The sequence below is a fragment of the Cariama cristata genome, unplaced genomic scaffold (assembly GCF_000690535.1).
Source record: "Cariama cristata isolate BGI_N322 unplaced genomic scaffold, ASM69053v1 scaffold2023, whole genome shotgun sequence".
In the NCBI taxonomy this organism is placed as follows: Eukaryota; Metazoa; Chordata; class Aves; order Cariamiformes; family Cariamidae; genus Cariama; species Cariama cristata.
In genome coordinates this window covers 65,288-91,165 of record NW_009606437.1, presented here as the reverse complement: position 1 = coordinate 91,165, position 25,878 = coordinate 65,288, and the positions used below count along the sequence as shown (strand labels likewise).

At 44.2% G+C, this 25,878-nt stretch overlaps 2 protein-coding genes across 2 annotated transcripts; both read right to left on the bottom strand.

Moving 5' to 3' along the window:
- Positions 1-1,830: 1,830 nt before the first annotated feature.
- LOC104158642 (venom prothrombin activator notecarin-D2-like) lies at positions 1,831-10,090 on the bottom strand. The gene is made up of 8 exons (XM_009696352.1): positions 10,019-10,090; positions 8,946-9,134; positions 8,059-8,083; positions 7,804-7,917; positions 6,424-6,558; positions 5,053-5,708; positions 3,389-3,506; positions 1,831-2,408 (listed from the first exon to the last, which is right to left on the bottom strand). Exons 1-8 carry the CDS (start codon positions 10,088-10,090, stop codon positions 1,831-1,833), a joined length of 1,887 nt encoding a protein of 628 aa, XP_009694654.1.
- Positions 10,091-13,744: 3,654 nt separating this feature from the next.
- PROC (protein C (inactivator of coagulation factors Va and VIIIa)) lies at positions 13,745-23,585 on the bottom strand. Its single transcript, XM_009696350.1, has 8 exons — positions 23,519-23,585; positions 22,969-23,129; positions 21,941-21,965; positions 21,276-21,386; positions 20,432-20,572; positions 19,964-20,073; positions 18,876-18,993; positions 13,745-14,313 (listed from the first exon to the last, which is right to left on the bottom strand). Exons 1-8 carry the CDS (start codon positions 23,583-23,585, stop codon positions 13,745-13,747), a joined length of 1,302 nt encoding a protein of 433 aa, XP_009694652.1.
- Between the last annotated feature and the right edge of the window lie 2,293 nt (positions 23,586-25,878).

Genomic DNA, 25,878 nt, shown 5'->3' with positions numbered 1-25,878 from the left:
AGATGCTGAGATTTTAAAGTTTGCAGGGTTGTGGTTTCCCCCCCCCCCATTTTTTAATTAAGAATTTATTGAAAGCACATTCCTTACTGCCATATTGCCTGGTGCAACTGTGAAAAAAAAATCAGTGAAGGTGTAGAGCTCATCATACCCAGGTTCAGTTTGGCCCTTAAGATCTATGGGTTAGGGTGGACTTTTTTTTTTTTTTTCTTCCGTCCTCACCCTGCCATATTTTTATTTTTTTTTTGTAGGCCTGGTACTGCAGTCATGGCGGACTGTAGGCTACTTTTCTAACTCCTAAGCTGTTCCCTCAAAGTACTGACCCTGGTGGTCTTGTGCAGTCGTAATAGAGTGTCTTGCTATCAAAATTAATCATAATAGCTGGGCATCAGCCTGTTCTCTGAGGCAAAGAAAAACGTTCTGTTTCTTGTGGCATTATAGTACCGGCCTTCTTTTACAAGACTTTGAACAAAGCTGAGGAAGAGAACCGCTGCTCAGTCCGAGTGCTTTTTTTTAAAAATTAAAACTTCATCGTGAAATGTAAGAAAGGTCACAAAAATTAAAACTTTTTGACATGGGTCACAAAGACCACCTGTTAATTGCAGCAGAAAAAGGGAATTCTATGAAGATGGTACTCAAAGGGGAGAATTGGTTAGGGGATATTTGTCTGGCCCACAGGCATTTTAGTTCATGTGTGTTTGTGACACCGAGCATTTCTTTCCAGTATGTGGAACTGCTTATGATATGTGGGGAAATCAGCCTTTTAAAGGGATGGCGAGGTGCACATGATCAATCTTCCTTTTGCTTTAGGACGATAGAAAAGTTGGTTCTTGGTGTGTTGGCTTTTCCCCCACCGAGTGTGTTCTCAAATACTTCACGTCTGGATTTTTTTTCATCAAAAACTAGGAGAGGTAAATTGTGTATATGAGGGGGGGGGTGGGAGATGTCTTCACAATGAAGAAAAAAAGGTTTGTTTTCTTCAAAAAAACCCAGTGTGAAAAATGGACAGTTGTGTTATTTGCTACTTCTGCAGCTCTGTTTTGTAGTTCCACTTGCGTAGTACTCGCTCTGCGCTAGGGCTGGGGGGGCGGTGGGAGCATGTAGCCCATGGTCATGCCTTTCCTCACCAGCGGCTGGAGTGGAGCTGCACCCTGAGCAGGGATGTCCGCTGAGGCACAGGAGACACCATTTCCTCCCCAGCAATAATTTAGGTCTTTCAGAATTCTACCGTATGATCCTTTTATGTTTCTCCAGCTGCAGCTGGGTGGATTCCCTCTCAAATGATTTATCCAGTGCAGTTTGTAATACACGATTCCATACGGACATTGTTTTTCTATCAGCGAACATCTGTATTTCAGTAAACTGAATTGTACTTGAGGTAACGGTTGTACTTTGTGACAAAACTTCAGAGATCCCTACGACGTGCTGTGTTCAGCATGGTGCTTCGTAACTGAGGACAGACACCACCACCAGAAATGCACTTCCTTTCTAAGCAGTTAATTCACACAGAAGGGTATTTGCCTGTTTTTGTGATGATAGCATGTAGGCTTGAGAAACGGAAAGCTTTTTCTTTCTCTAAAACAAAAAGCCTTTCTGATAGGAATTTACATTAAGCAAGCTGTAGTTGTCTCTCTGTTATTTGCAGAATTGTTCTTTATTATACCCAACTATTTTACTAGGTAATACTTGAACAATTTAACCATTTACAGTAAACAGACTCACAATTTCTTTGAAGATACTCTTGATTTTTCACCCTTAAGGACAGGAACTGCATAGCATGTTAGACTGAAACACTCTGTAATAATGGAATTGTCCCTCTTTTTAGAGATAGTATTAAGAAAAGTTAATGGTAAAGTTTTCTGAATCTGCTACACTTTCAACCACCTCTTTAATCCAGGGGATGTAGTTGGATACTCTGGTGTATACACCGTATTTCCCTTTTTCAGCACAGCCCTCACCCCAGCTTACAATCCCCAAGAGAAACCAAGTGTTGTGGTAAGACACTGTGAAGGGGCCACCGCTGTCCCCTTTGCAGGCGTCGGCAACGTTTGTGCTGTAACCTGCGCAGAACATGTTATCAGTGATGAGTCTGTCCGTTGACCGCTGACAGGTCTCCAGGTTTACAATGGGCAGCCGGACTTTCATGAGGAAGCGCAGAGTTGAACCTCTCTCGTGAGTGGCACCCCATCCACTTACCATCCCTATTCTTCCTTCTTCAGATAGCAGGGTGGCAAGGTTGGGGCTTGGAAGGCAGATAGGAATTACATACTCATTAAAAATAACATCACTGCTCAAGTACAACAAGGCGATGTCACCGTTGTAGTCATTTGAATCATAATGTGGATGTGTCCAGCTCCGTTCCACGGCAATCTTCTGTTCTTTGAATTCTCTTTGATACTTGTCAAAGTCTCCTGTAGTAATGACAAGTTAAAAATGTTAAATGACAAGTTAAAACGTTAAGCGAACTGTAAACAGGGTGTTGGCGTGGGGGAACAGGAGCGATGGTGAATGAATGCTTTGACATTTTGTCCCAGGAAGGCACAGACCAAAACAAACCGTGCTCTGTAACAATACTTTCTTATGCTGCAGATGGGATCCTGCACATCAAGTGTACCAGTTTGCCCCCCAAGGGCAAAAAAAAGTTGTTGCCTGGATGAATTGATACTTACAGTGAGTATGGCTTCTGGGGTAGGGGTGTTACCGTAAGTACTGTCAATGCTTTTTAGTGAGCACTCTGTTTTGAACAGTTTGTCTGAGCTTCCCTGGGACTTTGCGTTTCCCCCCCTTGGGAACGTGACATAAGCATTAAGATGCAGCCCTGGATAAGGCCGAAGGATTGTTTTCTGTCAGTTCTCCTGTGCTGTGTTCTGTTTGCTCCTCTTGCACGTTGCTGTTCTGGGGGTTTCAGGCACCAGACGCTGTTTACTGCAGCATTCCTCCTGCAAGGGGTTCCAAATCCTGCTGTTGTAACCGCTGCGGTAGTACCTTACAAGGGAGAGGGGCTTTCTGCTCTGAGGCAAGGAGAAGCAGGTGGCACCGCAGGCACCTAACCTCAAGGCTGACAAAACTGACTGGAGAGCAGACCACCCACCTGCAGGACTCCTTCCTTCTGAGGTGTACCCAGTCTCCATGCGCAATGTTTTTGCTAAAATGGGCGACAGAAAAAGATCAATCTGTGCCTTACGCTCCCACATTCTCCAGGAAAACAAAAGGGACCAGCTGGAGCCCCTCTGCACTTGCATGTTGCCAAGAAAATGAAGTGTTCTGTAAATCCGAATCAGGTTGGAGGTGTGTGTTTCTGAAGCATACCCTACTGTGGTCACGTACAACGCAAAGCGCTTTTTAAGTAAGAGATTACCCCGGGTTTATACAGTACACAAACGGTACTCGCCTACGGTAACGTGGTGTGGTCTGACGAGATCAAGGCAGTGAGCAGCAGTGACCACCCAGCGACTGCTGATTAAACTCCCTCCACAGAAACCAACATCTTTACTGTTCCGGATCAAAACCTGTAGGAAAGATGAGGAAGAACGTGTCACCAGGGCTGGGTTGGGTACGTATGCACGTTGTTGGTCTCTCGAAAATAACACTTCTGGCAATGATGACTACAGAATTATAAGTTCCATTAATGCCTCAGCTTCTCTTCAATTAAACTCCTCCCAGAACCTGTTATTTCATGAGTTAAAACTGAAGGAAAAGCTTACATTTTGGTACACTGCACTTCGGTGATGTTAATAAATGTTGGAAAAAGGTGTGACACAGTCTGGCCTCCTACCTTGGTCTAAGTTCTTGCAGTAACGTTAGGTTTTACGTGAGCCATTTTGACTTAATTCATTTACTATTGATGCTTTTAATTCTGTTCTGTTCAGTAGTGCTAGAACAAAACATTGAAAAGTAGCAAAGAAAAATTACGTGAAAATTCTGGCTTAGGTCATGAAGAACGAGAAGAGAAAGAGTTTCCACAACCCTCTTTAAAAAAAATAATTAAAATATAATACAAGATTCAATTACAAATGGCCTGAGGTGATGAAAATTTAAAACTTTCTTGATGGTAACGCTTCACTTCAAGAAGAAACTGTATAGGTTAGGCAGCGTTCAGACTATATTCCCTCCTCGCAACCCAAGATCAGGCCTCCCTTGACCAAAAGGGAAGCAGCGGGTGTTCCTCCTACAAGTGTGTAAGAAAGACGGCAGAAACCCGTATGCTTTACCAGTAGTGACGTTTCAGCTTGCCAAAGTGCATAACGATGGCGTGGTCCACACGCGTTCAGCCACCTCTTTTTCCACCTGTGAAATACTTGGTGTGTGGAATGGGAAAGTTTTTTTTTGTGACAGCAATGAAATAGACTGATGCTAACCTGTGGGGTTTTTAGATCAGTCTGTGACCTTTCTATGCACAAGCCCATAAACAATTATAGTACACTGATGAAACAGAGACAATACAAATAAGTAAAAATAACTAAGTACACACACACACAAAAAAGCCCAAACTCAAGATTTAAAAAAAAAACCAAAACACCGAAACACGACAGTGGAAATAAACACGTCAGGGGGATTCCTCTGCTTGCCACATGCCTTCACGTTTGAGCCCTCTCAGCTTTATCTTCCTTACCGTAACAAGTATGAAAAGCTCAGGAGTCTAATGAAAGATCTCACCTGGTCATGGAAAAAATTTTTATGAAAAAAAAATATTGCCAGCCATTCCTAAAGGAATCAGAAGCATAGCTTTTCACCCAGAACATTCAGAAACAACCTGAATTACAGAGCAGGAGAAGATCTGATAATTGCTGTAGTTAAAGGAAGTATTACGGTGAGATCACAAAAGCACATGTACCTAGGACGGGGAGAATGATAAATAAGGCAACTAAGATACGTAGCAACAAAAAAACCCTGTGGAAGTTTGAGAACTACGTGCGGCTGGATTGGTCTCACCCTGAAAAAACCCCCTTTATAATGGCTTGATGAGCTCTGTGCCAGACAGAACCAGTGATGCTAAAGTAAGAAAGCACTCAGGTGTGGTATTTATGGCCAGAGTGGGGAAAAAAAAAGTATCACCTGCCAGGGGCAATGTCCACGATGACACAGAGTTCCTCCTGTTATCCTGGAGTCGTCGTGCTCTGAAGCAGAGCTGATGAACTGAGGCGTGGCCGAAACATTTCCCCAGTCCCTGCTCTGATGAAGCCCATGGTGCACGGTTTTGTTCTGGCCACCGCCCTCCCCCGTCTCGTTTTGCCCAGCAGCATTTTCCACCATTTCTTTCTGCCTGGCCGCAGGCGCTGTGGTCTCGTTCTGCCACGCAGGGCCCTGGGTGGGCTCACTCCACGGAGCCGGACCTCTCCTGGGGTTGCCAGGCCTGGTGGTCCCCTCCACTGCCTCAGCCTGCTCGGGGACACCCGCCTCCTGCCCAGCACCACCGTCCTCCAGCAGCCTCGGGCTCACAGGGTCCACCAGTGTCTTGTTCCAGCTGGAAGCATCTCCTGCCCCCTCAGTTTGTCCAGTGTTCCCCTCCATGTGCATGCTCTGCCCCAGGGGATCCTCTAGGGTCTCATTTTCCCCAAGGGCACTTTGTTCCAGCTCCCTTTGCCTCGCTGTGCCCTCCGTGCTCTCATCCCACTTGGTCACATCATCCCCGTGCTCACGCAGTCCCCTCGGGAGCCTTTGCTCTTCCTCCAGAGCCTGCCTGGCTTTAACCAGGCCACATGGAAAGCGTGCTGGAGGGAAGAAAGACAGAAATAAAGATCTGAGTTTAGGGTGCGCGGTGTCATGTCAAAGCCCAACACAAAAGTAGCACTTCTGTCCAAGAACGGGATTCAATCCTCCTGTAAGAGCCCAGGCACAGCTGTGACATTTGGATGTCAAACTCCACTTTCGGCACCATCGGACCAAGGTGCGTAGAGCTCATTAACAAGACACGCGGCACGCGGCTGTGCCTCTTCTGAACCGCAGGCAGCAGCCACAGCTGGCGGAGGGAGCAGGCGCAGCCTGCCGAGGGCTCTCCTCAGGACAGAACCCAACCCCAGCACTCCCTTTGTGACAGGACGCCTTCACACAAAGTTTTTAAGGACCCCTGTCACCTCCCCTCGCCTCTGCATGCTGCGGTTTAGCTGTGTAGCTCAGTTAAGCTGATCGAAGTCTGTGTCGCTGTTAGAAGGAACAGGCCCACCCCAGACTCTGCTGCTGCTCCTTTACCCAGTACGTGCTCACGGCGCCACTGGATTAGAGACACACCTGATTGGGAAGAACCTTAAAATTTAAAATAGATAAACAAAACATTATAAATAAGATAGATCTTTTCCATACACTAAATGCAAGCCGCAGTAGCTACGGTGTGCGTAGCTCTTCTGCAACTAGCAAAGAGGAAAAATAAAGACAGTGCCTGCAAACCTGCTCTTTACCTGGAGTAATTCCGAGCTGACCGAGCTTTACCTGCTTGCACGCATCTCTTCCCGTCCTCATGCAGGGCGTAATCCTTTGCGCAGGAACACACCACGTGAAAGGCGCTGCTGCTATCCCTGCAGTACTGCCAGCACCCACCGTTCTTATACCAGCATTCAAACTTTTCTGTGACGGAAACAAACAGCCATTCACGTGGTTATTGCTACGCATGGACCCCTGAGCAGCACACAGCTTCTAGCACTATTATTATATGAAAGAAAGCAGGAAAAAAAAAAAATCTGCTGCAATCTTGCAAGGAAACAGAAGGAACTACCCCTTACAGTTCCAGAAAGCCACAGTGATTTGTAGCAAGCCACACACATCGCCTTTTGTCTATTGTTCTTCGCATGTTTCTACCATTTTCTTATTTGCCAGCTTTGCCTTGAGGCCACAGCTGGGCTCTAGGCCTTTCTCCCCGTAGAGCAGGGGCAAGAAAACGCCTGGAAGAGCAAACACTTCTAAATGCACCCCTTTTTGATCCGTCTGCGCATCTTAACTTCTATGTCATGACAGATTAAAAGTACTAGGCTTTTTGTTGTGGGCCAAGTCTGTGAGAAATTGACTGCGTTTTTTTTATACATTGTTACATTAAAAAAAAAAGTTTAATTGCTTCACTGTAAAACGAAAAGGTTGACAAAAGGACTCCGGGGTGGGGAATTACTTATGATTCATAATTCCCACGTCAGTTTGGTTTTTGCTGTAATTTCATGCCTCAGTCGTTTGCAAATCAGATAGAGTATTTCAGAGGACCAAAAATTTGATAAGAGATAGGCAGCTTTTCTACTTCATTTTTCATCATTCATACATTACAAGACAAATACAATTTCTTTTTGTTTACACTAAGCTTTGGCTAATTTGTTTGATGCATTTACTCAATAAAATTCCAAAGGGCCTCACCATGAACGATCTCCAGTGCAGGTGTCTATGGCAGGAGTGACTAGACTTGGTATCACTCTGACGTGATAAAAAGAGGCAATTCCCTGTCCTGTGTTGGAGGAAGAAGGGAGCTGGCCATGCGCCTTCCTCAGGGCTTGCCCAGATGACTGCAAGAGCCCAGAACTGCAGCTGCTGCATGACAGGAGGTGGTGCCACCCTCTTCTGCCGTGCAGCAGAGCTAGAAGTAGCTACAGCCGCTGTCACAACATGATTCCCTTCCTAGGGTGGCGGTGCCCCACCACGTGACGTAAGAAACCACCGTTCTCACGTATGAATCTGAAACAACCGACCAGTTCTGTATCAGACAGATCAAGGCACCACGCATAACCTCGGTGAGAAGCCTGTGCAAAGGTTCAGCTCAAGTATCCAAGGAACAAATCCCAGCCTTAATCCTTCCTTCACAATGAATGTCAATGTCTCTGTTCCTGTACTCACCTTTTTCACAGTTGTCTCCTCCAAATTTTGGGGGGCAGATGCAAAAGGAATTGTAGTGTCTTATTTTGCAGACTCCACCATTGTTACAGGGATTTGTACTACACGGATTTAAACCTAAGAAGAAGAAACAAGGCATAGTGTAATTCCAGGAATTAAGAGAAACCTGGCTTTAAACTGCCACATAAATCTTTGTACCCAGAAGGGACAGAAGAAATAGATTTTTATTTTTTTTTAACAAATTCCTTTTTAACCTACCTTTGTAACTGAACCAAAACTCCATCTGCAAGAAGAAATCACAAGTGAAGAAAACAGTCAGTAAGTGGTCATGTTGGTTACTGAAGACGTATTTCAGAAAACTGTTCCTTTTAGAATGCATGGAAATTCACATTTTGATTACAACGACAATACACCTTCTCAGAGCAGATCTCCTGCTCATCACCATGCAGCTCACTTCCGTTTGCATCACGGACCAGCCACGGAGTGCATAAACTGGGTTGTACTGGAATGAAAATTAAACTGAAAGCTTAGATCCACAAATGCTCGAGCCAGTGAAAGGTCTGTGGCACCAGCTGAGGAGTTTCAAGTGACACCCCCCGCCCCGCCAAAAAAAATGTGTCAATGCAAGGGCCTCAGCACCAACTGCTTCACTCTGAAGAGCCACGTCTACTGCGCTGTACCACCTGCTAAGGAAGACATCACCCAAGCAACTGGGGCTAGATGTAAGAGAAATTAGGCACCTCTATTTAAAATTGCAGTTCAAACGTCCCCAGCAGAATGCCTACAGCCCTGCTTCCCAGCTGGACACCATCGGGCCCTGGGAACGAGGCGCTCCCCCTCTGTATCTGGAGGGGTCTGATCAAGCAAGTGGCCTCTGGAGATGTCTGAATCGCGTTGCTGGAATGAGGCTCTCACAGAAATGAGTTTTGGATGCTTTTAAGGAATTGTGTTTAATGTTTACACAACAAACTGAGCACTCACTAAGAAAGTGAGATCTCACAGGTGCCTTGCGTGGCCCATCCTGACTACCAAGCTGCAGAATCCACAGGCACACACCTGTCAGAGCCATGCCAGGTGGCTTGGGAAGGATTAATTACAGCTCACTGATAACTTTCCTCTATTTTTCTTAAAATAAAGTTTCTCACTGTTTTCTCCTGCGAATGGAAGATCTCCTTAGCCTCCTCAAATGAACACTTTTCCTCATTGCATTCTCTCTCCAAGTTCCCTGGACGAATCTCTTCTAGAAAATAGTTCGCACGTTTACGGACTTTCAGCACCTCGTGTGCTTGGTCTTTTCTCATAAACACTAGAAAAACAAAATTGAACAGTTGATACTGGAAGACAATAAACCGGCATCATTACAGTCACAGTCATGCATGCTTTCAGTTGAGTAAACAATATAAAAGAAGGGGAGCAGGAATTGCTATAAACAGCCCAAAATAAAATAAAATAAAATTAATCTGTGTTCCAACAAAAGACACGAGTAGTTTAAGCTTTCTTTTAGTAGATCAAAAGACCCACTACTGAGACTTGCAGATTACTGCAGAAACAATTTTTTATTTCTCAAGATTCTTGAGTATTGCAGCTTCTTTGGAGGCTGGTTATATTTTTCTGCCTAACCGTCCTATTTCACAACAATTATTAGTCGCCTGGTTGTGTGTGCATGCGGAAATAAAGCTGAAAGGAGAGGTTTGGTTTGTATTTGGTGTCAGCTTTATTAGATATTCAGTAATGGAGACCCAGTGCTTTCCAGGTAGCTACGGTGGCCACAACAGGACAGACGCTGGTCCTTCATTAAAAGTGTCAGTTTTGTACTTGTGTTTAGGTCATCTCAACTTCGCTTCACTAAGCTATCTGCCCTCCTCCTGCAATGTCTGAAGAGCTATTATTGCCAATAAATTAAGGGAGGAGGGGCCAGAAGAGGGAATATGGCAGTAAGGTCCTCCCCATACAGCCCCTGCTGCTCCATAGTAAATCTCTGCTATAGCACCTCTAGCTGAAGCTCAGGGCTCCTGGCATTTTCCAGCCAGGATGCTCTGAAGAAAAATGAAGGCTCACTCAGCCCTTGTGGATGCAGTTACCACATACCATCATTATTTAGAGAAGATCACAGGTTTTGCCTTTTTGTTAGCTCTCCAGAAGTGTGGCCCTATATCCAAAACCATCCATCTGATAGACTGAAAAACTTCTGCTAAGAGTTTTCAGACGGAAAGCTCACTTTGCAATCCTGTCGAAGCCTGCTAAAATTCATACAGCGCTTCACGTAACAGCACTCTGTTGTCCTAGTCATGGTTTAGTGTCCTGGACAAGTCAAAACCCTCTGACCAAGAACGCAGTTTTGGAGATGGACCATAAAGACACATTTCTTTGAAGTTGCAGGATCAGTATAGCAATGACTGAAATTCTAGAATAATATTAAATTGCTTGATTTCTAGGCTGTTTCTAATTAGAAACAGCCCACAAAAACTCTTAGCTGAGAAAAGCTTTGGACCAATCCTGCTGTCTGGTAATGGGGAAAATGTCTTTCACCGACATCAGTGAAATTGCCCTTCACCACCCCTTGAGTTCTGGGGTCGTCTTTAAAGGATCGACCTATTGTAAGCAGGTATCCCACACAGAGGACATGCCTGTCGTAAAGCCTTCTGGTTTGCAGCTACCACTTCTACTTCTGCTCTTCCTCCTCTGCAAGGACAGCCATAATGATTCCTGAGATCCTGTACATTCTCACGCCTGTTCTAAAGCTCTCTGAAGCCATTTCCAAATCTTGCGTAGTAGTTGTAGTAAAATGAACATAAGATCAGAGAACACATGTTGAAAGTGTCTAATTTTAGCTTCCGACATTGGAAAACTTTGCCATGCAAAAATAATTCAGATGTTGGGTTCAATGTCACAAGGAGAATACTTTTCAACAGGATAGCGGTCTAAGTAGGAAGTTAAGAAAGGCTGATTTCTCTTGGAAATATATATATGAATACTCACTTGTGCATTTCAGGAAATGCTTCTTCAACCCACAAGACTTTGTGTTCAGAAAAGGAATGTAGTTTCAGTTTAAATGCCAAGATTGCCACAACAGCACAATTAAGTTAAAACGTAATTCAGAAGTACCTACCAGAATATGAAATCAGACAGCTGCTGTTGATGGAGCACATCAGTAGGAAAAACATCACAAGTGAGGAACTGCTCTCCATTTTAGCGAGCATTCAGAATACTCTGACTTCCTGCTGGTTTCCTTCAGAGGGAAAAGAAGAATGAAACTGGTACATTGTCACAAAAACAACAAGGGTGAATTAGCCTGCAAAAAAGATTATGAAGTAGAAACGAGAGGACAGGAGAAGGGACAAAGAAAGCAAATTCTACCCAGTTCATTTTGATCTGATGTCCATTGTTTCTCCAAGCCACACCGATGCTGCACGCTGCAACAGGAATCCCGACAGTTCACAAGGCAACGTGCAGAGATTGACCTAGCCCAGGATGCGGTGCAGGGTCTGATCCAAAGCCCACAGAAGCAGTAAAAAAGCTATGGTGGATACGGGACGCCCGGATCAGGCCCAAACCGAGCAGAAGGCAATTCCAGCAACTGCCTGGTTTAACTGCGAAGGATCCCAGGCTGAGGGCTGAGCTGCAGACTTCAGCCAGCAGTTTCTAATGATGGCAGCGGCTGTGTAATTACTGATGGTCTTGTCAAGCAAGACCGTATGCGCAAACCCCAGCGAGGAAACCATCCACCACATACCTGGCAGTAAAAGTTACAAGACAGAAGTTCTTCACATTACCTTCCCAGGCTAAATGATTTACCAGGATTCGATAGCACATACCTCTTTGCTACCTGTATCATTTTTCCAAAAACACGGGATCCAGAATGCGTTCACTTTACACAGAACCATGCAATTATACTCACTTTTTTTCTTTATTTTTTTAGGGGAAGACAGGAGAGAGATTTGGAGGTACACCAGGAACAGCCATGAGGTCAAGAGGTTGATCATTAACCAGTCACAAATATTGACACAGTCGAGACAACCTTCTGGATTCTATGAAACACATTTGAAATCCAAAATCAGAAGAAAATGGCATGTGTGTTTCCACACACACACCCCTGCGTGCATTAAAAAAGTCCTTAAAAACATCCTCCAACAATAATAGCCGCTTCTTTGCAACAAATTTCTTCAGGAAAATCTGGAATTTTTAAAAGAAGATTTCTGACACTCCACCATCTATCAGTAGGTAAAACCAACTGATCTGGAAAATACACAAGCTGCTCTGTAAACACCTGTTGAAATACGCAGAGCTGCGAGTGTGTATGAGGATTCATAGCAGTCATCTGCGGGAAGGCAAATATTGCCCTGTAATAGTCACAACTGCTCACTGACATTATGATTTCTGCCTTTAATTAGACCCATGTTTTACTGGCTTTGTACACAACAATGCTTTTCCTTGTAATTCAATGAGTAGCAACGTCAGCTTTCTCAGGAGGACGTATTCTTGGTGCAGGCCCATGCTGGAAGGCTGCTGTTCAAAGCATTATTCCTTAATGTTCCTTGATCCTTAAATCCAGTCCCAAATGAAAGGGGGGGGGGGGGGAGAGAAAGAGAGCGAGCGAGCACATGCGTGACACAGAGAGATGGCTGACTGTACTCTTCAGTTTCAGCTTACCTCCAGCATGCAGCCCTTAGCCTGACTGTTACGCCTTTAACGTAGGAATCAACTTCAGCACTTGCTTAATAAACATGTAAGCACCTTGTAAGTCAGCAAGACCAAGTCCACAAGTTTATGAGGTATTAACCCTTTTTGCTGACACCATATTAAATTTCTTACAAATTTTGTTGTAACTGAGGTGGTTTTTTTTGTTTAACAATCTCGTCACAAGAGCAGACTGAAGTTCTTCATATGGGTCCAAATCCTGACTGAGACGTTGGAAAGGTGTCACTATCACAGAATTAGTTTCACTTTTTTTTCTACAAGATTAATTATATTTAGCAGGCTTAAGTGCTAAGATTAAAAACAAGTACAAATTGTGATATTAAACTTCTTTTTGACTACTGCTACTTCTTACGAACTTCTTGGTCCTATGTATCTTTATGTTATTTACTGATAGACCCACAGACATACAGATACAGGTGCAAACACCCCCCCCACATCTATCAGTATGAGTAATGCCGATATAGCCTGCAGCTGATTGCATTCATAAGAATAGAAATGAACAAAAGTGTTTGCTTAGCTTGATAATTAGAAGAGATTTACAGACTTTAGGATAAATAAAGCACGCAAAAGCTTAGAATTAAACCTCTTGTTTTCGAATAACACCAGAATTCCCATTGACTTTTAAGGAAGTTTAAAATCAGGTATCAAGTGCGCAAAGAAGAGAAAATAAGAAGTTCTAGCGACCCGCTGAATCAACTTAATCTGTGAGCACTGGAGCAAGATGTGAATGAGTGGAGGCAGTGATGATGTAATTAAAATTTCATTGTGTTGAAAGAAAAATTATACAAATACAGAGCAAACCAAAACAGTTACTGGGGATGATATGTTAGAGTAAAGCTGAAATGACAGAACGGTATCACTACGGTGATTGTTAAAACACTGTTCTCTGTCCCTCCTGCCCCCCAACCCAACCAACTGGGTCATTTTACACGTTAAAGATGGAGTCGTCTGACCATGGACTATCTTATTTTCTACAATGCTGTATAGCATCTCAGCATAACAGGGTATTATTTCTTGCCTGTAAGGCCTAAGTAGGACCATGCTACAAATAAACAACATAACCTGGAAACTAACCAATGTAAACAATTAAAAAAAAAAAAGCAGTTAAAAAAAGAATAGGTACCAAGGAAAACAGTACACAAGGTTAACATATACTCAATATTTAATACTGAAGCTCTGACAGTACATTACACTGCATACTGTCACTAGCACATAGCCACAATATTCCGGACTCCCAGTATCAGAATCAACCCTTCCAAGAAGCTGACATCGTATCTATGTGATGCTGGATCCACTCAAGATACTGACTAACTTTGGTATAGACTCCAAATTTCTCCCTTCTTCCACAGCCTTCACCCCAGCTCACCAGTCCTACCAAAAACCAAGTATCCTTATACTTAGTGATCATAGGGCCTCCGCTGTCCCCACTGCAGGAATCTTTTTTGTCTCCTAAGCTCCCAGCACACAGCATGTTGTCAGAGATCGCAAATCTCATCGCCTGGGCACACTCGTTCCGGGGAACGATGGGGATCTGAATATAACTGAGTAAAGTAGAGTAATTGTTCTTAACATCACTTGTGCTGCCCCAGCCAGTTACCACCATCTGCTTCCCACTTCTTGTCAGCTCCTGTTCTGCCAGGTCACGGGTGGGAAGACAGATAGGGAGCATGTATTTGTTATACATCACGGGCTCAGCCAAGTGCAGCATGGCTATGTCATTATCGGAGGTCTCCTTGGTGTAATTTTCGTGGCTCACACATTTATCAACCCAAATGGTTTGCTCATCTGCCTCAGTACGGAGACGGTGGAATTTACCTGGAAGAGCAAACAAGAAGATGACAGATGCTACCGAACCTTCCTCCACCTCGAACACCAAAGCATCTGGATTACATTGGGCTTTAGGACTGTACTTCCCATTTTTACTTCCCTTGTAATACAGACATTTGTTCATTTTATGTTATAGGTTAACAGTATTCTTACTAGATGGACAAATCTGTAGACTTTCCATATTTACCTAAACCATGAATACATACAGTACTAAATGAATTAGTACCCTAGAGCTACGGTCAGCAGTTGAGAAACTGAAATGCCCTGTTGTGTTCATATTACAGTATGCTTCTGCAACTTGAGAGATCTTCTTCAGGAGGAAAACCATCTTCTTGGAGTCAGCATTAAAAGCTGGGAGAGCAAGCATACAGCAGAGCAAGACTTTTACAACAGTAAAGAGCTTTATGCTGTATAACCAGTGCCTGAATGACTGAACTTCAGGGTTTACAAGATAAAGATGACTAATTGGTAAGCCTATTCCCTTCTGAAATCTTGCATCTGTATTTTAAGGAATTTTTGACTACTTAAGACTTCTCAGTTTTTATTTGTGCCACATCATCGTGGCTACTTTGTGAGCCAAGCAGTTATAAAGCAGTAAGCAGGAAATTACGTTGAAAAGGGCCAGAAAGGCAAGAACAAGTAATGTGTGACATACTGGAAAAGGAAAGATGGACAGCTCGCTCTGACAGGCTGTGAAGAGATTGCCCCAAGAAGAATTACCAGTGGCTGTCATATTTCTGAACTGTGCTGTTAGTTAATTTAACCTTCATATCAAGGCCTACTTCAGTATGTATTTGATAAAAACACTTCTTCAGAGAACTGTCCATTATGCCCACTGGAGCGGCAGGCAGGCACACATCCAAGCACATGAGGCGGCCGGACATCCAGGCTGACACCTCACCTCTGCCCATGCTGCCTGTGTGCAACAGAAGCGTGCTCTCCTTCTCCATCTCTCTACAGGTAAGTTGGAAGTTGCTCTTTATCACAACCTTTTCAAATGTGTGCTTCAAAATATTACCCTTCTAATTTGTTCCCCCGCTTGGCCCGTTAATTTTTGTCTTCTTTCAGTCTTAACTTGAATCCCTCCAGATAAAAATTCTCCAGCCAAGTTGCTCTGACTTTGCGTGACCAAGGTCTTCTGAAGTCGCTTCAGTGCAAGCTCCCCTGTGCTTAAGTCTGTCAATGAGGTATTGCAGTTGTTCAGTTTGGTTTGTGTGGGTTTTTTGGTTTGGTGGTGTCTGGTTTTTTTTTTCTTTCCTGTAAAGAGTTAGTGTCTCCAAGTGTAGGGCCTTTATGATCCACAGTAGTTCCAGAAATAGATTCTCAAAAGACCCCTTAAGCCCAGCGTTGGATCTTGAACTTCCAGACCAATTCTGAGTCTCTCCTCTTGCTGCTCTGCAGACAGCCAAAGGACGTTTCATACATGGCCCCAGCAGACAGCTGGAACTGCTCTGACAGGCACCTGGATTAAGTAGTACCAGAGCCTGAAGGACTTGCTAGTATCAAGTCAACACTCGCAAATTTATTTTTTTTGCTATCACGACCTCTCTTCTCTGTGCCGATAGCATCCGTAGCCCCCTTGGAGTACATTTCCTTGCCACCCACTCTCCAGCCACCGTGGCTGAGGGCTGACTGGCAGATAAGGGACAGGGGTTTATTCCTGTCTTCACAGATACAAAACTCTGCTTTAGGCCTCAGAAACAACTCTGGACTTGAACACTGTCAGATCGTCTCGTCTGAGGAAGGCAACTGTGTAGGAGCACACTTTCTGCTAGGCTTCACATACTGTGTATACAAGCATGCCTATGTCTGTATCCCGAGAGACCTACGAACAAGCGGGTGACAGCTTTCGCACCGGTGCTCCTGTAGCTGCCCCCAGCCCAGCCCAGGAGAAGACCTTTTTGACTTCTGGTCATGAGTACTTCTGTCTCAGTTGAGCCACCTACCCCAAGAGCTTCAAATTCCAGAAGTCTTATCCATACCTGGATGTACTGAACCCACAAGCTGTGTGAAATGCATCTAGTTCCTTCTACACACTAAGGAGAATCATAATCTTGTTCCAGGCAGAAAAATACCAACAACTATGAAGTTCTACATAAACAAGGAATTGTGAGACCTGTTCTCTGAAGGCACAGACAGTATTTTGAATTGAATCATTACATTCACCTATCTGCTCTATTTTCTTGGAGCTCAGAACACTCTTTTGGATGCTCTTAACCTGGAGATGCAGGAACAAGAGCCACAAACAGGAAAACTGCGTTGTTCTCAAATCCATCTTCCAGAACTTCAGCTACTCTGAGATCTAACTTTTCACTTCAGACACTAAAAAGCCATGCGAGTCCTGCTACAAGGCTGCTCCCCAAGCTCATGAGGGCAAACCCAGATGCGAGCTGCCCCTCCAGTTTTGCTCTTACGGACGGCACGCAGAGAGCTGCAGCGGGACGAGTCCAGAGCAGTGTTGGGTAGCCCAGCCCGACAGAGGCAGGTTGGGTATTATCTCTGCGGGCCCAGCACAAACACCTTCGTTACTGTCACGGATCTCACACCTGCCCCCACAGACACCGCAATGTCTCCATTCAAAACTGTTCCATGTATCTCACCAGATGCCTCTAAGGTTTAGAGCATGTGTTTTTCTGATGAGAACTGCTTTTCTGGTGGCAGTAAAATACTCAAAAGATACATGTAGAAGGACAACCATGTGGAGTTAGGCTGGGTCTTAAAAAGATTCCCTTCTGCTTGAGCTGGAGTATCATTTGGAGGAGAATCTCTTCTGTCTTGGTGAAGTCTCAGGCTTTGGTCATCTCAGTCCTGCACACGCACACTCATACCACAGTAAAGGATACCTTCCGTGGCTTCCAACTCACCACAGCAATATTGCTCAGGGCTGAAGGAGAATGGTTCTTCTCTCATGCATCACAACTCTCAGTCCATGGCCACACACTTGCTTTTTCCTCTGTTAATAAGGAGGTCTTTTGGGCAGCTAGGAGTCCGAGAGAAATTCAAGCCCCGACTGCTGATCATCCTTATGCTATAAATTACTCTGTATACTCACCCCAAATTTATGTGAGAGATGTCTCTTGAGTTTCATTTAAGTCAATAAAAAAAAAAAAATCTTCTCAAATCAGGGTACTCAAGTGGCGACACTCTTTTTACCCACTGAAAATCACTTTTTATTTGGACAGCACAGGACTCTCTTGACAGATCCCACCCCTTCTTTCTTTGCTGCAGAGAGATTTCTGGTCATGGCTATCCCAGCTGACAGCTTGTCACACTGCACAGATCTCTACCAAGACCTGCAGTATGAGGCCACGGTGGAACAACTTAGGTGCAGCCTCAATACCTCCCCTCGTTACCATTTTCCCATTGACCTATCCCCTTTCAAGTTACACTCAAAGCTACAGCTAGCACTGCAGAGCATTCAAGCACCACATCTGACAGCTGCTTTTCCCCTAAAACATTCCAAGATCCTTTACCAAGCAAACTGCGCAGGCTTCTTCTTCTTGGGCCTCACTAAAACTAAATATGCATATCGGCAGTCACTTAAAAGGGAAGAAAATGACTTCCTAGCAACTGGAAGTGCTTGGAGATGCGTAGTCTGTATGCATATTTCCAAACTACCACACGCACTTCTATTTTGATGTCCCTCTGTGGAAAAGGTGGATATTCTGGCACTAAGAGGACCCAAGGCCGTATCACATGCTTTTCCGTTCATCCTTTATGTTGAACAACGGAGGATGTACATAGACACATCTATCTGTATGTGCCTTATTGCCTCTGTTCTCAAACACCTGCACAATCACAGTTTATACGGAACATGCAAAGGAGACAACATATTTCCAAAGCTATGTATACAGACAATGTATTTGCAAGACTTTCCACAATTTCTGGGAACAGCCTATCTTTTCACTAACAGTCGAAGAAAGCAGTTGAGCTGTTGTGCTTCTGTCACTAATGGTAGATAGAAAACACTAATAAAAAAAAAATTTCTACTTAAGTGTGAATGGAACACTAATTACTTTTGTCTGTTAATTCAGGAGCAGTACTGTACTTGACATCATAGATTTTCTCATGCTTAAGAGCAGCAGTGCCAGTAAAGGCAGTGTTGCCATTCTGCAGCACCTCTCCTCCTTCTTTACTGAAACTCTCAAGTAATGGTGTTCAAATGTACAAAAGGCAGGAAGAGGCACTGTGACATTCTTCTCCTGGGATCAAGACTTTTTTTTTCAGTATTGGCATAACCTTGAATATTTTTATCACCAGAAAAACACCAGAAGAGACCAAGTCTTGCTACTTTATAGACAAGCAGCAGTGCTCAGAGGTATCAGCTCACTTCCGTAGTAAGGTTGGTAGTGGCTCAAATGAAATCAGATTTTTACTGAACTTCTTTGTTTTGTGCTAAAGGTACATATTAAATACTTCCTAGACAACTTACTCCTACAATCAAGAAGGACTTTAGTCTTCCTAACGTGCTAGTCTTTCTCCTGAGACGATAAACCTTGGGAATGAAACAGTTACATTTAAAAAACACAGGGACAGACTTTTTTCCATACCAAGTCTTACTTTGAGCCCCTCTTCTGCTTCAGTGCAGTGTGCTGCTGTCAGGACCCAAGATGGATGGATGAGGACACCCCCACACAGAAATTTCCCTTTGCTATTTTGCAGCATAATCTGAAACAAAAAAAGAGAGGTCTGACTCTGCATGGAGCATGGCTCACAAAATACTGTACACATTCTTCTCTGTGGTTGCAAAATACCCAGATGCATCAAGCACCAAAGTATGTCACACATTCATTGAAGACAAAGCTCTACAGTGGGACAAAAGCACTGTGAATAAGGTCTCTGTGGAACACCTACAAAAAAGTTTTGAATATTCTTCCTGAATGAGGGCTGGTTTCATCCAAATCAGCATGCGATGATGCTGGTCACTGCAAAGAAGTACTCTGGTACTTCAAAGCTTTGAAACACAGAGCTCAAATGAGGGGATTATTCTCATGTCCATAGCATAGCAGAGACAGCGCGTCATCTCAGGCTGTGACTCGCATGCTATGGTGTAAAAGGGCCTTTAATGTCAAAGAGAACCATGCCCTGATTATATGCATTCACTAGTTCCATGATAAGTTCTGCAAGATCTCCCCTTTCTCTGTGATGTCCCAACCTCCTCTGTAAAGCTATGGTATACTTTGCTGATTAAATCTGCTAACTTGAACTCATGACAGATGAGGCTTATAAGAACTGAACCACGCAGAAAGGGGGAGATTAGCTCACGCTCCCACCATAAGGCTGTTACAGTAGCTGGAGCATGCATCACGCATCACGAGCTGCGTGATTAAATGGCCTTCCCCAGGATGGAGCAACAGAGCAGGTAAGTGTCATCATTATCCTCTCTCTTGACATTGTTGGCAAAGTAAGGCAAAAAACTTGGCAACAGTGACAAGGTCAAGAGTCTTAACAAATAATACACTACTTTTTCCTGTTACTCCAACTTCTGAGTTGTTTTTGAAAAAGCTAAGCTAAGGGAATCTTAGCTTCACGTGACACCACCGCTACTAATGCAGGAGCCTTTCTGGAGCAGCTAGGCAGGCAGAGTTGCTCAGGAAGAGCCTGAACTATTTGTGGTTGAAAACTCTTTTCTCCTTACCTGCCAAGGGCTGCCTCCCCGTCGTCCTACTTTTCCCTCAATGAGCCGAATATTGAATCCTGCTTTGGCTTCAGTGTAGTCCATTTTCACTCTTCCACAGGGGAACTCCACTACAAGAGATGCAGAGAAGTTAACTAGCAAAGACCGGATCACCCAATACAAAACCTCTTTCTAAAGCATTCCCTCCGTCTCTCTAACCTAGGCAACACTATTCAGTGGCTTCATGGAAGTCCCTCAATGCTTTGCAGAGGAAGCAGTTTCCTGATTCCCCTGTATGTCTCCATGAGGCAAACACAGGTTAAAGGCCACAAAATGGGTATGGAGTCGGGAAACGCAGGCACTCTACATGGAATGGATGTTTTGAAAACTAGTACAAAGTGCGCTGCAAACAATTCTCACATAAAACCCTCTTGCTTCACGTTTGAATAATGCTCTGTCAAATCTGGACTATGAACATCCTCCTCTTACCCACAGGCTTGCACATGGTATGGCCATTCACCAACTGATACCCAGATGCGCAGTTGCAAGAGCGGCACTGGTTGGCAGGGTCATCCCTACAGAAATGTTCACATCCTCCATTATCAACAGAACAGTTGGTGTATTTGACCTCTGTGGAAAAAATGAACAGCAAGACATGAGAAGTTGGAAAGCCAAAGAGTCACAGGAAGGTAAACTGGCAAAATGACACCGTGATTCAAGTGAGCAACAGCTGACAATGGATTTGGGATGACAGTTGTGGGTTTTAATGGCACTCAGGCCCTGAGACAGCAAACAGACCTTGGTCCAGAGTAAAGCAGTGGGGAGATGGAGAAAACAGAGATTACTGTCAGGGCAGGCAGACTGGACAACAGAAAATTCACTGTCACTGAGTACAAGTCAGACAGTGCAAAGTGTTGATGATACATGACATACGCACTCATCCCTAAATATGCTATCCAGCTTATGTCCACAGAAGAAATTGTCACAGCAATGACAATCAAATATTTGTGCTGGATTGTTTTTTCCCCTCTACTGTAACCTCCCCCCAACCCTGTGTTGACTGTCTGAAGTAACTGAAAACCCTGCTTCACAGAATTATTTCCAGTATTTTTATAAAATCTAGATATCTCAGATCTCCAAGCTTCTCCCATGGCAACACAAAGTTCATTTTGCCTTAGATAAGCGCAGATAATCCTTTTACCACATCATGAAGCAAAAGAGAAATCACATAAGTAAAGAGTACACTGTGCAGTGACCAAAGTGTCAGTCCCTATTACGCAGAGATCCCTGTCACGAAGAATGTTATTTCATAGTGGATTAAAGGCAGCATTACCATAATTGCACAAAACGCCCTCCCAGCCTTTATTACAGATGCAGGAAAATTCTCCAATATTGTCCTTGCAGATGCCATTGGAACAAGGCTGTGGATTACACTGATCTCCATCTGAAACAGAGGCAGGAAAACTCAGCCCCTGAATCATACAGGGCTCACAGATCAAACATTAACACAACGAGACCCTTCCCAGATTCCCAAGCATCACCCACCATTTCTGCCACCGAACGGTGATACCTCCATGGTGCTAGCCCAGAGACAAGGGCTTTTGTTTGGGTTCTGAATTACAGCTGCAGCATGAGTGGAGTGGGCAGAAAGGGAAGAAAGAGCAAAACCTGAGGCAGACAGGGCAGAGGCAGGTTACTGCAGAAGTGAAGAGTAGGGGTGGGCTCCTCTTTGGACCATGTCAGGCGAGGTTAGAGAATCAGAGAGCACTTCTGACCAGTGCCCCAGCTCAGGGGAGATGACTGATGATAGGAACAGATGCACCACAAAGGCTTTTAGGAAGGTTGCTTGTATGATAGAACAGGAAAACATTCTTTGCACACCCCATGCAGGAGAGAATGAGAATTTGAATCAGTATGTGACACATGGCAGCAGGAAGGCTGAGTACCAGTTACTCTGGAGGAAACAGAGAGAAATGATTAGGAAAGTCTTTTACTTACCTACATACTTGGTCCAAAAATTTCGCTGTGGAAAAACAAAACTTACATTAAGGCTAGAAGCAGATTTTTAACAAGCAAGGGATTTAAAGTGTATCATGGTCTTGGCCAACACAGCACAGCATACCAGTCAACAGCAATGGTCTAGTTGTTCTTTACAGTGTAGTGACTGGCACTACAAACCAACACAACCGGCCAACCTGGACGTTCATGTATTGCCCGCACTCAGCACAGATCCCCCTGCCCTGCTTGCAGTCCCACCAGCACCACAACCCCTCAATGTCCCCACAGCTTCTCTGTCTTCTTGTCACTTACTGCCAGGTAAGTAACCTGTGTTGTTGAGTGCACAATCCATTTGTGCCCAGTTAGACAAAATGTGGGCACTGCGAAGACAGATCCCACGCCATTCTGGGGTCTGAGGAACAGCAAGGACTGGTTCATCCTATGTGGCAAGCCTACTCTGCTTAACACAGTAAGAAAAAGTCCAAGCCAACGCAACAACTGAGTGTGGAAAGGAGTAGGAATCAGTGATGTTGACAATAAACGTAGTGTCCAATTGAAAATATGAGGTTTAGAGAAGGAAAGAGAACCTAGCGATAACAGAAATGTGTGTCAGGCACAGGTGGGAGACTGGGGAGATACAGTGAAAGGCAGCCAGGGCTGGCGAATGCACAACAGAGGGCAAAGGACTGGAAGGGCTGGGAAAAAATCAGTGGCAGGAGGGATGGTTCGCAGTGGCAGCAGGAATGGTCAGTGGTGTCAAGCAGGGATTGGGATTACCTGGTTGGGACTTAAAACAATTATATCAGGTGGGACATGCATGAGCAGTCAAGTTTTCTGGTCCATACAGGTTGTGACTTGACAATCACTGTAAGACAATTACATTTAAAACCATGCCTACACCTTAGGAGTCAGGAGTGATGCATGTTCAGTGCTGACAACAAGATCTCCTACGCCCTGGATTGCAATACTTTAAGAAAACTACTGATTGGTTAAGTCCCACATTCATCCTTAAAAAAACCCCAACTTACTGTTGCTTCCTTGGTTTCAAATATCTCACTGGCCTCCTCAAAGTCACACTGCTCTTCATTGCATTCACGCTCCACAGAGCCCGGTTTGAGCTCCTCCAGAAAAGAGTTTGCCCGCTTCTGGATTTTCAGGACTTGGTTTGCATCTTTATTGCTGTAAAATACTGGAAGCAAAAAATGTGAAAGCAGAAGCAGGGACAAGGGCTGGCTGAAAACTGGTAGTGGTCCTTCCCAAAGGACACTTACCAGAGCAACAGCTCCTCTCTAGCACAGCAAGAGAGCCTGCCCTACAAACCACAGGCTGTCAGCGCTGTGCCGCAGAAGCAAGCTCCAGCCTTTGCTCTGTGGTACTTAGACAGCTCGTAGGGCTCCTGAGGGCTGTGACCAGGCAGCCATCATGGCCCAGCACTGTGTCTGTCAACCTCTGCTAGAGGAATTCAAACCCCGCTAAATGGGAATGATTCCAGCGGCTCCCTGTGACCGTCAGAGGAGCAGGGAACACCCTTCCAGTCACTGGAAAAGAGTGAAGGGTACCTCTGAAATGAAAACTTACTTGAGGTACTACAGTCTCGTGTAGAGCAGGCAGCCAGCAGCACCCCTATGGTGAGGAGCTTCCACATACTGCAGCAGGAGTCACCTAAAGAAGAGAAGGCAGACGTGAAAGAGAGCGCACCGCTGAGCTGCAGCACGACCCCCATGCTGCAGACAGTTTCTATTCAGACAGCTCAGCTTGCTGCTTCACTTGTTTTTCTCAGAGCAGCTCCCTTGCTGAACGCTGCGTTGTGCCGTGATTTTCTGCCGATTCCAGCTCCAAAGCGGCCGTTCATTAGAGGCCCTCCAGACTGTTTTGCTAGTTCCCTTTAACCCATCAGCAGCTCTCCCAGAACACTTCTTGTCTTCGCTGACATCCTCCCCTTGTCACTGCATTTTTTTACAAGCTTTATGCTTCATTAAAGCAAGTTGTACTTTGAAATCCCGAAGGATACAATACTTTTGAAGCACTTACTGCTTTATTCAGTCTGAATCAGTGCGATCTATTCTTCCACCATGAGCTCTGCTGGAACTTAGTTAATCCATAACTTCAGATATTTACTCTTTGGAGTGACATGAAGAGCTTTCTTTTTAGTCATTAAACAAACAGTGCTCAGGGGGAGCCTTGACAATTTACCTGCAAGCAGGAGAAAAGTGAAACAGCTGAGGCATCCACTCTGTCTTTTTCAAATGTTTTTCTTTTGATTCTCTGGCAAGTAGAAACGGTTATATATAGTTTGACAGTATAACCACGCAGTGCTGAGGTCTCGAGAGATCCTACCACCTTCTCACAGCACACAGTCACCTGAAAGGGACATATATTGCTAGTGTTCAGACTCCTCCCACTTTACTTTCCTATCAAAGGTTCCACCACAAAACAGCCAAGGCAACCAACCCCTCTTACAGCCATGAGCAGGCAGTGCCTGCTCCATCAGCTGCCTGCTGTGAGAAGGCAGGGCAAGAAGCTTGTACCAGCATGCTGCGTCTTTTGGCGTACTCTATTAGCTCTCATCAGCACAAAATCTTCTATTGAATTTTGAATATTAAACATTTCAGAGAAAAAAAACCAATTCTTTTCAGAAGTTTTCTTGCATTGGAGACTGTAGGAAGCAGTATGTCCCTCTTCTCTGAAAGCAGTTTGTGCAGCTGCACCTCTGCAAGCAGTACAACACGTGACATCTTCCTGCAAATTACCTGTGCAACCACGAGTCCTTAGGGGTCCTTCATCGGAGAAAATGCCGCTGGGTGTCAGGAGAAGGTGGGCCTCCCCAGAAGCTCAGCTCACGTCCAGTGACACTGTTTAGGAGAGCTCTGATGGCTTATAAAACTTCTTTTCTTTTTTCCCTTACAAACCCGGCTATGAACTCCCTTGAAAACAAGCTCTCTTTAAACAAAGGTTTCAAAGTTCATCCATTTGGGACTTGTGCTAAAAAAAGAAAGACTGCAGCATCCAAAATCACAGTTGGGGAAGATGTGTGCACTGCGAAGCTCTACTGATATATCCTTTATCCTCATTTCAGCCATTCAACAAGAAAATTTCAGCTGAGATTAATGGTAACAGATTTTTGCTGAAAATCAAGTTTATGAAACATACCTGAAGACAGGAAACATAAATAGGAAATCTAAAAAGAAACAAGTGTAGTACCATATATTCCACATATTACTCATAATATTTGTAGCTAACCTGGCTATCTAGAAATAGTGCTTTGCTACCACCTATGTTACATGTTTTTGAATAGACTTTTGTTTCTAAGACTTGGTATAGGTTGGAAATCTAGGACACACATATCAACTGCCAACCTAAAACATCTAAACCAATGTATCAGTCTCGTAAAAAACCTTTTTTTGTTGTTCAAAACCTATACTGACACTCAGAAAGAATTAATTTAGTTCTTCATCAGCCCTTGTGTTTTGGGGGCATTATATTGCTGCTTTCCCATTTCTCTTGCTACTGCAATGCAGAAATATGTATTTTAAAAGCCAGCACTTGGGCTTTCAGGTAACTATATGACTCTAGGTGCAGGGGATTGAAGAAAAGATGCTCTGGGATACTTCAAGACCTGTGCAGTTTTGCATGCCAGGGAACCATTTCAATCTAAACAACTACAGTGCTGGACTCACTACTTTCTAGTTTCCTTTCATTAGAAGAATAGTGATTTTTCTGAGGAGGGCTAGAAGAGGGTAAAGAGGAAAACACAGAGAAACTTCATGAGAGATTGGCAAGACAGAGGCTCCACAACATTTTCCTTAACACTGTGGAGAGTTCCAATTCACAGTGTGTGATGAACAGCCATTAATAATCAAAGGGAATCGCCTCCTTGAAGTAAAAAAATATCATGGCTCTTTCAAATTTCACAGCTTAAAGATATTCCCCCTTACAAC